The sequence below is a fragment of the Pempheris klunzingeri genome, chromosome 2 (genome assembly GCF_042242105.1).
Source record: "Pempheris klunzingeri isolate RE-2024b chromosome 2, fPemKlu1.hap1, whole genome shotgun sequence".
Taxonomy (NCBI): Eukaryota; Metazoa; Chordata; class Actinopteri; order Acropomatiformes; family Pempheridae; genus Pempheris; species Pempheris klunzingeri.
The window spans coordinates 21,128,577-21,142,138 of NC_092013.1; the positions used below are offsets into that span (position 1 = coordinate 21,128,577).

General features: G+C 45.5%; 1 protein-coding gene across 1 annotated transcript in view; it reads right to left on the reverse strand.

Annotated features, from left to right (window-relative positions):
- Positions 1–13,562, reverse strand: part of chd5 (chromodomain helicase DNA binding protein 5) — a 34,279-nt gene that overhangs the window by 12,546 nt on the left and 8,171 nt on the right. Inside the window, exons 3-20 of the mRNA XM_070838851.1 lie at positions 9,699–9,917; positions 8,508–8,626; positions 7,687–7,928; positions 7,479–7,591; positions 7,154–7,280; positions 6,677–6,843; positions 5,892–6,110; positions 4,506–4,712; positions 3,796–4,007; positions 3,136–3,267; positions 2,840–2,948; positions 2,515–2,706; positions 2,176–2,376; positions 1,877–2,014; positions 1,530–1,651; positions 1,184–1,357; positions 540–681; positions 161–292 (exon numbers count right to left, since the gene is read on the reverse strand). Of these exons, the coding sequence (XP_070694952.1) occupies positions 161–292; positions 540–681; positions 1,184–1,357; positions 1,530–1,651; positions 1,877–2,014; positions 2,176–2,376; positions 2,515–2,706; positions 2,840–2,948; positions 3,136–3,267; positions 3,796–4,007; positions 4,506–4,712; positions 5,892–6,110; positions 6,677–6,843; positions 7,154–7,280; positions 7,479–7,591; positions 7,687–7,928; positions 8,508–8,626; positions 9,699–9,917 (2,967 nt within the window). The remainder of the gene's footprint in view (positions 1–160; positions 293–539; positions 682–1,183; positions 1,358–1,529; positions 1,652–1,876; positions 2,015–2,175; positions 2,377–2,514; positions 2,707–2,839; positions 2,949–3,135; positions 3,268–3,795; positions 4,008–4,505; positions 4,713–5,891; positions 6,111–6,676; positions 6,844–7,153; positions 7,281–7,478; positions 7,592–7,686; positions 7,929–8,507; positions 8,627–9,698; positions 9,918–13,562) is intronic.

Genomic DNA, 13,562 nt, shown 5'->3' on the forward strand with positions numbered 1-13,562 from the left:
CTCTGATTGGACGCCTGGAATATCAAATGACGAACCACCTACAACTGGTACTGGAATGGCCATAATGTGGATGGCTGGATTTCCAGTGTTTCCTGGCCACTGATCAATAAAAGCTATATGGCTCCCAGCCCAAACGCAGCCGCATTTATTCAGCTATTACCTGAGAGAAAATGAGAACTCTGTGTCCTTCATCTTTGAGCTTCTTCAGCATTTTCTGAAGCAGCGTCAGTTTTCCTGAGGATTTCACCAGTAGGTTGCCATCATACGAACCATTGGGTAAAACAGGAGCCTCCTGTAAGACAAACATCAAATCCAGGCATCAAATATAAGAATAAAGTAGTGGAATCTAAGCCACTGCACTTCTGAATTTCCAATCAGCAGACAAGAGCTACAATTTTTTGGCACGCAGGTCGGTATCTTGTGTTGAACAGCCGTGGTTTTATCTCTCCCTCTGTGCCATCAGTCTTCAGTTTCATCGTTTGAAGATTTTGTTGTGTTGAAATGAAACAATCATCTATTGCTTGCAACTGCTGCCTTACCACAGCAGCCACGGGGAACAGGTAGGGATGGTTGCAGCACTTCTTCAGGTCCATCATAATGTTGAGCAGGGACACCTGGTTCCCTCCGCCTTTGGAGTTCAGGGCCTCAAAATTCCGCGTCAAAATAAACTTGTAATACTTCCTGCGGGTCAGAAAAACAGATCGATTCAGGAGACGAGATGAGAGAGAATATCGCAACCGATTGCTTCCGCTCTTTAAAAAATAATAGCCCGGTCTTTGTGATTTAAAGCGCGCTGTAATTACTTCACACCATCAGTTATCATATCAGTACATGCAATCGACAAGTTGTTGCAAGCAACATCCCCTGTAAAATCTACTAATATGAGTTTGTCATGAGATGGCCTATATTAAGGTAATTTTTCCAGGGAAACATTCACAGGTAAATCTACAACCAGCAATATGTTTTATAATGCTATTTATTATTGAGCACTTTGCTCTGCAGTGTTAAGAAAGTTACATGATAGTTTGGGCCCGTTTTTATCTCCACTGCATGATTTTCAAAATCTACTGTACGAGGGAGTAAATGAGTAAACAGTCTTTATTTTTCACTATCTCATGTTTAATCAGATAGAACAGACAGCTAGTCTAAGATTACTGCTTCTTCCTTTTATCCCAGTGCTTACTTCTGCATGGGGCTGAGCTCCACTCTGACAATCAACTCCGTCTTTGCAGGCATGTTCTTGAAGACGTCAGCCTTCAGCCTTCTGAGCATATGAGGGCCGAGCAGGTCGTGGAGCTTCTTGATCTGGTCCTCCTTGGAGATATCAGCAAATTCCTCCAGGAAGCCTTCCAGGTTGCTGCACAGATCACAGGTCATATTAGGAAGTAATGGAACAATGGAATCGAGCTGCGGCAAAGACAAGGCGCTCTAAGGATGGGGCTTCTTGATGCACCGGCTATTGGATGCTGGGAAGGTGGAGACGGACAGAAAGATGGGTAAAGTTAAACAGAAGAAAGAGACGGGCTTACTTGAAGCGCTCTGGGGTGAGGAAGTTAAGCAGGTGGAACAGCTCTTCCAGGTTGTTCTGGAGAGGAGTCCCAGTGAGCAGCAGCTTGTAGTAAATCTTATACCCGTTGAGAATTCTGAAAAACTGGACAGGACACATCGCAGGAGATGTGACACACATGAGTCCAAAAATAATGCAATGACGCATGTGAAACTTCCTGAATGAAAAACTCCAGTCAGACCAAGCCTTTTATTACATGGATACGTTTCCCTCTCGTATCTCTCTGTGTTCCTGCTCCTTTTCCTGTTTTTCCATGATAATATCCACGCTGTTTAAAGGCTGCTATCAGGGCCAGAAATGCTGTTTTACCTTTGATTGGTTGTTCTTCAGTCTGTGGGCCTCGTCTACCACCAGGCAGGCCCACGTGATGGAGCCCAGAATGGCTTGATCTATGGTGATCAGCTCATAGGATGTCAGCAGCACGTGGAACTTGATAGGAGTGTCTTTCTGCAACGGGGCAAAGGGAGAAAAATGGAAATATTATAACTAAGGCAGATTTAGATTTGGGATCTGCTACAATATTCCTTCAAATCATTATATAATTTGTACTCATTTAAAGCTGCACGAGGTGGTAAAGAGTCAAATGCTTTGGCATGTGTATGGAGTACCTTCATGCGAAACACCTTGCGTCCTGACTTTACTGCGTTGTCTTCAAAGGTGAACTCGTTCTCCCTGATGATTGCCCGGCTGTCTTTGTCCCCAGTGTAAGTCACCACGTAGAAATCCGGAGCCCACATCTCAAACTCCCTCTCCCAGTTGATGATAGTGGAGAGGGGCGCGCTCACCAAGAAGGGCCCCTTAGAGTGACCCTAAGAAAGAGAGAGGAAAGAAACGATTAAGCAGCTCTCACCTCACAGGAACCATTACCATTATGATTATAAGAATTGGTGTTAACAGTGAATACCTTATATATTGCATTCAGAGAACTAAATACATGCATAATATACCTCCTTATAGAGCGAGTAGAGGAACACTATTGTCTGTACTGTCTTTCCGAGGCCCATCTCATCAGCCAGGATGGTGTCTGTGCCCTGTGCCCAGGAGAACCTCAACCAGTTCAGGCCTTCCAGCTGGTACGGGTGCAGTGTTCCCCCAGTGGCGTTTATATACCACGGCTGGTGCTCAAACTTGATGGTTGGCTGGTGACATGAGAAATACATTATTCACCTGCTTTTATTGCAATAAATCATAATAATTGCAGCGGGCAGCAACACAGCTTTTTATTTCCTAGAACAAAAACGGACCAAAGTGCATCTAAATTGCCAAACTTACATCTATGATGGGAGCATCAGGAGGGACCTCCCTCTTTGGGTGGTCCTCTTTGAGTTTCTTTCCTTTCCTCACCACCAGGGGGCGTTGGTCCTCCCCTAGTATTTGCTCCCTGGCAAATAATTGCAGCAACATGATGAGCCAAACAGCTCGAACGGGGGCATCACAGATAGAGGGCAGGGCAGAGGGGAAACAGCAGCATATGCCTTGTTTATTTGTGAGTGCCGGGGACTCTTTTCTAGTCATCCTCACCCTCAGCACCCCATGCTATTAAACACTGGTACATGCTGTTTACCAACCTGTGGTCCCAGTAAAAAGCTTTATGGCTGTCATAGTCTGGGATGTCAAAATCATCCACCTCCCAGGTGCACTGGTCGTAGGGCAGGTCTCTCCACTTGATCAGGTAATGCACATCGCCGTCCTTATCATAACTGCAGGGAATAATATATTAAACAGAGGTCTCGGGGCATTTAAAGGGATTGTCAGGCCATTAATAACTCAACTCTTTCTAAAGACATATTCAAAATGAATCTGCTGGCATTTGTTAATGGGATATGGTACATATCACATGCTGGTCTCTTATTATCCTGCAATTGTTGCTGCAAAGAGATGGGGGGGGGGGCTGAAACTTAAGAGCAACTTTTTAAATATATGATTCAATTCTCATAAAGTAAAACTTACAATGGGGAATGATCTACTGGACACAAACCTTCTGTTGTGCCTTACTATGACTTTTCTTTTTCGCCCAGCATCTCCCTTACATGATATACAAAACGAAATATGCTGTGCTGAGAAGAATAATCTCCCTGCATGAAGGGATGTTACACAGCAGGTAAAATCAAGATGACAGCAACCAATCTGAGCACCAGCTCAAGAATCTTAAGTCTGTAGAACGTCTGCTAAACTGTGCCTGAGTCCTGATGTATGATCTAAGAATTTGTGTAACTTTGAGCAGCCACCTGTGGTTGAGTATCCGGTGGATAATCATCCACTCTGGTTTAATGCCATAGCGGTAGAAGCGCTCCTCCATCACAGCATACTGGGGGTCTTTGCTCTTCCTCTTCTCACTGTTGAGCTCCTCCTCTCCGGAGCCGTAGTCATACGGTGGAGGTTCGTCCATGTCGTTCTTGCGCTGGTAGTTCCGATACATGACCGTGTGATACAGCTCCAACTGTGCGAGCAAAGACGAAGCCGAACAATCAATTCTGCAGAGTTTCGTGCGGCACCACCTCTGGCTTTTCTTACAAGACTGCGACGTATAATCCATCCACGGGATTGAGACTAATTTGATGAACTACTTCAATATCCAGAATAGATTTAATGAAGGGAAGACGGATACAAAATAAATCAAGCAAGCAGTTGTTCAGACATCACTAAATTAAATGTCAGCTAGGTTTGAGTGCTCTGAACTTCTTACTAATTGTGATTGCAATTTGGATGGTTTGACTCACTAAACAATGTGCACTCATGTACACGTACGTCCTAAAGACTGAAATCGACACGGCTAAAGGCACATGCATTACCATTTCCTATTAAACTATAAAAGACGGTCCAGTGAAAACTCTCTGGGCGCGTTGCCTGCGTTCCACTTTTAGCAAAGAGGACACATCCTGTGGCCAAAGAGAGCAGAAATGTTAATTTGAGATTGGACCTACTTCTGGTATCTCACCTGCAGCTCGCTGACCCAGGAACAGTGCCAGTACGAAAGGCCAGCCCACTTTACGAAGAATTCCCTCTCTGGGTGGCCCTTGAGTGGAGGCTTGGTCAGTGGATCAGTTGGCTTGCCATCAGGGCCTGCAGGCAGCTCAGCTGGCAGCGGGGGCTCTCCCCATGTCCAGTGTAGAATCTTTTGGACCTTGCCTTTGAGGGGAGGGCACTAAGAGAAAAAAAAAAAAAAGGAGAGGTGCTATGATAAATGCAGTTATATATAACGCTCGTCAAAGCGGCAATGCAATTAGGAGGGTTTCAGAACAGGTAAAGTACATAAATAGGGTTGTAGAAGCCTCCATGCCCTAAACATTCATCACTTCACAAACCAGCTAACAATCATATTTTACTTCAGCTATTTAGCAGGGACAACACACATAAATTAGCATCAATATGATTTGATTTCTCTCCCTCATTTAGCCAAAAGGCTAACTTTCATCTGCAATCAAACAAGAAACAAACAAGACACACAAAAAGCAGTCATCAAGGCACAAAGAGTATCATTACCTACGTGTGTCACCATAGGTACCAATTTAAAACACATACTGTACTCTAACTATTGTCTCTGTTTACAATTTCATCTTTACATGGAGTTTTTAGCCATCAGGAGCTGAACCACATGTATAACTGCTGATATGAGATAGTTCACGACTCCTCAGTAACCGTGAATCTTTGAGGAGAGCTCCTCTTAATCAGGGTCGGAGTTAATAATCTGAGCTTTGTGGAGTCTCTGAAATGGCTAACACTGGGGAGGAGGTAAATAAATAATCAACAGATGTGCTTTCCACGAGTGAGAGAGAGAGAGAGAGAGAGAGAGAGAGAGTGAGACGTCAGTGGTCATTAACACTTTCACGCCCATGCCCCAGCTGCCCACTACTTGCAATAGTTGTACGATCGGCGGTGAAGTGCAGCGACAGTGTGATTCACCGCAGAATACGGTGCACAGTTCTTTTGGAAGACATCTTTCTTTCAGCCCATTTATCTTGTTTACATAAATGATATGTTGGAAAAATGCATTATCTGTGTTTAAAATAGTGGTTCATGGTAATTTACTGACAACACAACAGCTGCATGATTTTACTCATTTCATGGGAGCTCAGGCGCTTCCTTATGGGGGCTCAGCTCCCGCCCGGCTCCCATGTGACTTGAATCTTGCTGTTGATGTGCTGCGCATGGAGTTCAGTTGAAATATTAAAACAGTAACGCGTGTCAAATAAATCCATATTTTCCGCTGGAGTGCGCCTAAGTTTACTCTAAATGTTAGAAAAGCATTACTTGGGAGGAAGTGCGGGTGACTCCGGCGAATGAAGCTAAACTTTCATCCATTTGGACTGAAAGGTGAGCTCACCATGCAGCGTGGACACAACCACTCCCCGTTGGGTATCTCTGGGAGAGGCGGGTTGAGGCAGTGGATGTGGTAGGACGACGGGCAGGTGTCGCAGCACAGCAGCTCTCCACCGTCTTTACACACTCTGCAAAACTCCATGTGGTCGTCCTCTTCCTCGCCTGCTGGCTCTTCCTCCTCCTCGTCCTCGTCTTTGGCCTCCCACTGGATGCCCTCTTTCTCCTGGGGTTGTAGCAGAGGGTTAAATGCCGTGCAATCATATTCACCCACCTTGTTGTTTGTGAAATAAAGCACCGTTACCGCAGGGACACACGCGAGTAAAAGGCGGCGTGATCAAAGCCTTTGCCGTGCGCTGCCCTGACTTATCAACTTTGCAGAATGTATTTGCTAAAAGTTATTACATTTCATTCTTCAGGAATGTTTTCGCCTTTAATCTTCAAAGTAAAATTGCTCTCTCACAACTAGTGGGTGCATGCATCCTGTCGTGTGGTTGTACGCAGACGACGCTTCATTTTAAGAGGCTACGAGCCAAAAAGGTTGAGAGCCACTGTTGACATGGGACCCACAGATATCCCAGAACAAAATACTCAGAGTATTATCAGGAAATTCAAACATAGACAGATCAGAAGAAAATGACGTACGGCATTAAATCATTTGACGTGTTATAAACCTTAAATCAGGGCCGGTTCACACACAGATTCTGTCCGCTTTGTTTACCCGAAGCATTTAGCCTACACAAATATATAAACCTTAATAAATACATTCATTCGTCAAACTAATCTACTCACACAGTGTGGACAGCTCCATTTGCCCTCGGGGGCCTTCTCCAGCTCCGGGTCCAGGCAGACCAGGTGGTACGCCCTGGGACAGGTGTCACACAGGATGATCTCTCCGCCCTGCTGGCAAACCTCACAGTAGTCCTGGTGGTCCGTCTCATAGCCATCGCCATCTTCCTCTGGAGAAGGTAAAGCAAAAGGCAAACACGGCTAATTCCCACGTACATAAACTGACCTGACCGCAGCTGTTATCAACAATATAAGATACGAACTATTTACACATTACTATGAGCAGCTCGAAATGTGAATGAGACTCGTGAGCATCTGCCTCCGGAACACATTCCCAAAACAAATAAAGCTTTAAAAAAAAAAAAAAAATTAATTTCCTCGTTACCCATAATCAAACATTCTGGTTCTGTGGGATTTCAACGGGATTTTGGAGGGAGAAAACACACCGCAGAGCGTGGCGAGCGAACACAGTAAACATACTTTTCCTTTTTTTCCGCCCACGTCGGGCCTTTTTCTTGGTGGCGGCCCCCGAGGTATCAGAAAGCACAGAGGCACTGTGGATGCTGATGTCATCAAAGTCTGACTCCTCCAGGAAGTCCTCCTCACTCTGGAAAAGCACACACACACACACACACACACACGCTAAAGAGCTCAGAGCCACACATAGAATTAAAACAAACCAACTTTCAAAGTAAGCGCAGTAAACAGTCTGGTCACTTTGATGCCACTGAAAATATAGAGTAGTGGAGAAGCTCAGGGGATGAATGAGCTGAAGAAAATGGTTCTGGAAAAACACAAGACACACCGAGGACGCTTTCTTCTTCTTCCCACTTTGGCCCGACTTTGATTTGGTCTTCTTCGGCTTGGGTTTCTTCTTCACCTCCTTCACACTCTTGCTTCTCTTTCTAACTCCTGGTCCTGAGACACACGGACACGGAGGCGTCACACATTTGAACTGATTCTCGCTATTATTTCTAAAAATACGTGTCCTGCCACGGTTCACCGGGCCTTACCCTTTCCCTCTTTGGTTTTGGCTTTTTTGATTGGCCCCAGCTGAGAGCCCGGCTGGCTGCTGCTGACAGACGTCGGCTGTGCCACGGTTACGGTTTCCACGGCGGCAGCCACGGCGGCGGCCACGGCGGTGGCAGATGCGCCTTTGAACGGGTTGTTGGCGCTGAACTCTCGCCACTTGGCCCCCAACACTGTCATCATCTTCGACATGGGAATCTTCGGGTTCTTCTTGGCGATGAGAGGCCTGAGTGAAACCGGGGGGGGGAGAGGAGACAACAGCGGCAGCTTTATTATGTCACACTTCATTCCTGTTGATGTAATTTCTACTTCCCTCAGCACTGGAGGGAACTGAGTCTTGATTTGCTGACACCCCAGTGCCCCTTAAGTTTTGTTCTCCCTGCTTTGCTGTGTGTATGTCATGTTTGTGATTTGTCAGGCAACAGCTTGGGGTTTGGCATGCTGGCCTGTGAAAGATAGTGGGTCAAAGCACCGAGTCCCAGAGCCTCCCGGCTGTCACAGGCATCCAGTAAGCAGCTGACTACTCACAGGGGGCACTGCAGGAGCTCATGCTCCACTTTGTCAGAGCAGAGGCTTAGCCGAGCCAGACAGCCCCAGGTGAGACAGACTCTTTATACCAACAGCCGAGCTTTCTACCTCAAACAAAAAAAAGCAGTGTTTGCTCGTCACACCACATTCTGGTCTCACTGTGGAGTTTCTGTTGAAGTGTCAGTGAGGGTCTCCGACAGTCCACAGAAACAGATACAGAAACGCAGCAGTTAACATTAGGAAGATAATCCACACACACAGAAAATGAGACGCTTGCCTGAGGAACTGGCTGAAAGCCTTGTAGTTAGTGATGGTTTTGTAGTCGTCCTCTGTGAAGCCGTACTGAACGTCTTCGAGACCCCACTCCTGCATCAACTGGCTGGATGATTTAGGTTCCTTGGGAAATACAGACACATGTGTTAAATACTGTTTGATGAATAAAAATGAATGTCAGTTGTTTGCATCTTCCACCTTAAATACTAAAATGAATTGGATCATTGCAAATTAATTTGGACGTAAAGTTTTCAAGGATTTATTACATTTTTGGACTGAAAGTCTGCATAAAAAGGTAAAAGGTACAGGGACCCCCTCCATTCAAAAACCTGTTTTTAGAGTTTGAGTTTGACTCCGGGAGGCTGTTTTCACATTTGTTAACTGAAGAGGAAAAGTTCCTTTGTTCTCACCTTAAAGCTCAGTTTTACATGTGGGTGTGACATCGTACAAAGGTTGGTATTACTGACACGGGCCTTGTGGATAAATGTAACACCTTAAATGATGTTGCAGCAAGGAACTGAATGGGGACCACACTGCAGACTGAAAAGACTGTGACCGCAGCCGTTGAAAATGGGGTTTTTAAATGAAGTAAGAGGAATCTTGAGTGGATAAACCTTCAAAATGTTCAAAGATTCTGGATTTTTCAATGAGGCAGAAGGAGCAGATGTCAACTTAACAAACAAATTACGGGACACTTTCCAACCAGGAAACCATCCACCCTCTTATTCTTTTTCTATGCTTGACGTGCTTCTGTTAAACGTCCCTGCGGTCTGTGAAACGCACTTCAAGTCCAACATTTCATTATCACATCACAAGATTATACATTTAACTCTAAAATGGAGATATTATGGCGCTGTACTAAAAAGGCCCTCTATCGAAATCAGCCTCATTTAAAGGGCAGAATCCAGTAAAATGCAAAGTGTGATCTCTGTCAGCCTCATGGACCTCATCTACCTTCATCTATGGATTATTTTCTCGTCGATCAGTCGATCAGTATTTCCTAAAGCCCGAGATGACCTGATCCTCAAATATCTTGTTTTGTCCACAACCCAAACATATTCAATCAGAGAACTTTGAACATTTTTCCTCAAAAACCAGTAAAAAAAAGACAAAATAAATTGATTAATTACAAAAAATGTCATTATTGACAGCTCATGGACTGATCGATTAATCGCAGCAGCTCTACTAGACATACTTTCATGTTCCCATCATCGTCGTCATCGTCGTCGTCTTCATCATCTCTCTTCTTCTTCCTGGGCTTCTTCTCTTTCTTCTCTTTCGGTTTCTTCTTCTTCTTTTTGGTCGGGCCGTACGTGCTGCTCTCGCTCTCGGAGCCTATTTCCGGGCGCTCCCGCTCCTCCTCCACCTCTGAGGCCTCCTCCAGGTCGCTGTCGACCCTCGTCTGGATGCCCCCCTGAGCCGGTGGACAAGGACACACGAGCGCCACGTGGAAACGAAAGCACAATAAAGGTTATTTGGTGGTCAGTAGCAGGACGTGAGCATGTGTCACTCTCCAGCTGATGAAGATGTGTATAACTTCCATCTTCACAACACTAGAGCTATATTTGCGCTGAGTGAAATTTCAGCCAAGCCTTCCTCACACTTCTTCGATATAGTCAAGAGCTCCTGCCAAACAAGCTATTTTTACAAATGTAAATAAACAGGTAGATTCTGCTCTGAATCTGGCGTTAGCTGTGACTGTATCTGACTAAAGCTAGCATCAAAGCCACATTCCTGGGTCACAGCTGAACTCGAGGTCTGAATTTTGCCATCGAAACCGCAAAGGAAATCTGTCCCCAGTTCAGAGTTATCTCCTGAGACAGAATTTCAAATCTAGTGATAAAAAAAAGGGGGGGAAATAATTAAAATATGAAAGTCAATGAATGATGGGGCAAATAAGCATGGCATTCATTTTGCCAGGGTTAGGGATTAGAGCTCCCACGGAGGCCACCCACGCGATAGAAAATGTGCTGTCAGTGTACTATAAAGCACTCCGGATAAAAGCTTCTTCTTGAAGGTATTTGCATAAATTAAATTACATCATTCCGAAGTGTCACTACTCTGCTAATATCATAATTCTTCTGCCTGTGATGAAATTTATAAATGATCGCATTACAAGTCAACAGTTAGCGGTGAGCTGATGAGGAGTCACGCCGGGAGCAAATTCACCTGCTAAAAAGGCTTCAACAACAAACTAAACCAAGTAACAGCAGCCAATCACTGCTCTGAGCCCAATCCTGCCTGTTTAATATGAGACATCTGGAAGGCTATGTGGATTTAACAGTTAACAGGTGTTGTTTGTGTGATCAAGAGTGTTGCATATGAACAAATTCACTGGTGCATGCTCGTGATATGTTTGTGTACGTGTGTGCTTGTGTGTGTGTGTGTGTGTGTGTGCGGGAGGAAGAAAGAGGGAAAGAGAAAAGTATGTGGTATTTCTCTCAGTATGCACCTCTCACCCAATCATTTGTGCGCTTGTATGAGTGTAGTGTGTGTGTGTGTGTGTGTGTGTGTGCGCGCACATACAGTATATTTCTGTCCCTCATTCTTTGAGGTACAGAGTCATCTTTCTATGGGGGGGGGGGGGTTGAATGCATGTGTGGATTTCTCTTTGTGTTTGGTATCTTGTTTAATTTCTCCTTTTCATTCGTGTTTCTTTCACTTTAGTCCAAGGACACTTGCGCGTGCACTCTTTTGTGTGTGTACATGTACGGTACGTAGGCTTGTGTGTGTGCAAACACGCGTGTGCACATGCTACGGAGTGAATTAGTGCACAGCAGCTTTGTGCTCTCCTCGCTGCCTGTTGCTCAGCAGGCCTGTGTGGATCCATGGAGAGACTTACAGGCGTTTTGCTCTGTAGCGCAGTGGAAAGGCTCACGTTGCCGCAGCGCCCGCCAACCCTACCAGCAGCCTGGCTGTGTTGCCATGGTGACCAAATTTGAGCAGTGTCTGGCTCTAGCTCTCTCTAGCTCTCTTTCTCCTCCTAGTTTTCTCTCTCTCTCTCTCGCGCGCTCTCTCTCTCTTTCATAGCTCACCCCCCCGCACGCCTCCCTTTTCTCTCACTTTCTCTCTTTCACATCTCGAAGCCCCCCACATTATTTTCTCTCTCTCTCTCTCTCTCAACATCTCCCCCTTTCTTTTTCTCTCTCACTCTTTCTTTCTATCCTGGCCCCCCCAAACCCCCCCAAATGCACACACACACACACACACACACACAAACACACAGACACACAAACACACACACACACTCTATCAAAGTGGCAGCCAATGGAACAGCGCCATCCAATCAGACACGTTTGCATAACGAGCTTGTTATGCAGAGGCCTGTGGTTGCAGAGCTGGTGCTCCAGCACCCGTCTAGACAAATCTCATTTATGCATAAGAAGAAGGAGAGAGAGAGAGAGAGAGAGAGAGAGAGAAAAAGAGGGGGAGTAAATTGAAGATTGTGGATGGGGGATGGGAGTGGGGGTGGAGATGGAGGGGGGGGGGGGGGAAGCAAAGAAGCAGAGCCACTGTTGAGAGCAACTGCAAAGACAAGGTGGAAGTGTGCAACAACCTCACCATGGCCCAGAGTTCAATGTCACACACACATCACAGGACCAAAGAGGACAGTGGCAGCAACAAAGAGGGTGTCTCTACTTTCAGAGGGAAGAAAATCAGATAAGTGCTGATAGCGTAATCAAATTAAATGCTTCCCCATAATGGCTCTGCCTTAGGGAGATTGCAGAGTATGCCACAGAAAATATCAAATGAGGGAAGACGTGGATATTCAATACAATCCAGTTCAACAAGAAAGAATACTGCTGCAAAAACACTTTATGGTTCCAAAACAACAGCCTCTTATTTTTCCCAGATATCAGCAACAGCTCTCTGTTGACTCACTATCCCTGTGAGGATACCGAACTTATAAAAACAAGACGGAGGCTCATCTCAAACCGAGTGTATTTCAGCAAAAAATTTTAAAGCTACAAGCAGCCCTCGCCTGCCTTTGTGGAGGTTTTATTGTGGCCAAAACTGCAGCCTCTTCTCTTTCCAGTAAAATTAACTGCCTTCTATAAACTCACATTCCCTTGATTTAGTAGATTTGTTTTTAGTAAAAGTCAAACAGAACATCTCTTCGCGTCTGCACGGCTCCTTTGTTTCACTGCAGACGAGAGAAGACAGAAAGCAGGAGCGTCTCTCCCTGGCTACCATTTCTCCCGCCAGTGGCTCTGACCTGACACTGGGATGTGCCACTGACAGTGTCTGACCCCAATTGACTTTTGGCCCCCGTCTGACACCAACCTTTGGGGAGTGATTGGAAGTGAATTACAGCAGCAGCGATTCCTCAGTAGGAGGGCAAGAGAGAAATAAAAGGAAAGAAAGAAAGATTGCAGTATGACAAAAGCAGAGGCCTCACGATCAAGGCAAAGTGAGGTGATGCGTGAGAGACGAAAGGAGAGGGAAGAAAGAGGAGAATACAGAGCAGAGCCTGTGTGTGAGAGAGAGAGAGAGAGAGAGAGAGGAGAGTGTCAGAGGGAGTCCCCCCCTCATTAGCTCAGTGAGACCCAGAGCTCAGTGTTTACCACAAGCAGCCAAAGGGCCGGGTGGCAGCCTGGCCAGCCAAGCTCCTCACAGCACTGCTGGCATCTCCATGCAGCAGTGGGGAACATCCTGGCTATGTCACTGACACTGTTAAATCCATCGCCAACACAGGCGGGAAACGCACTGGGAATACAGTGAATTCCTGTAATCATTAAATAAATATTATAATTCTTATAGTGTCTAAGTTTGACCGAATTGTCTGTGTGGTGCTGCTTATAGTGATAAACCCACTGACAATTATACCAAATTCTGTATCTCCTCTAATTCTGTGACCTGATTAGGAAGTCAGTTTCGCCTTGGGGTTGGAGCTTAAAGGTCCCATATTCTGCTCATTTTAAAGTTCCTGCTTGTATTCGGAGGTCCGACTAGGACATGTTTACGTGGTTTAATGCTCAAAAAACACATTATCTTCCTCATGGCAGACGTGGCTGCTGCCGTTGTTTTCGGCTTCTGTCTGAATGCTACATTTTTGCCT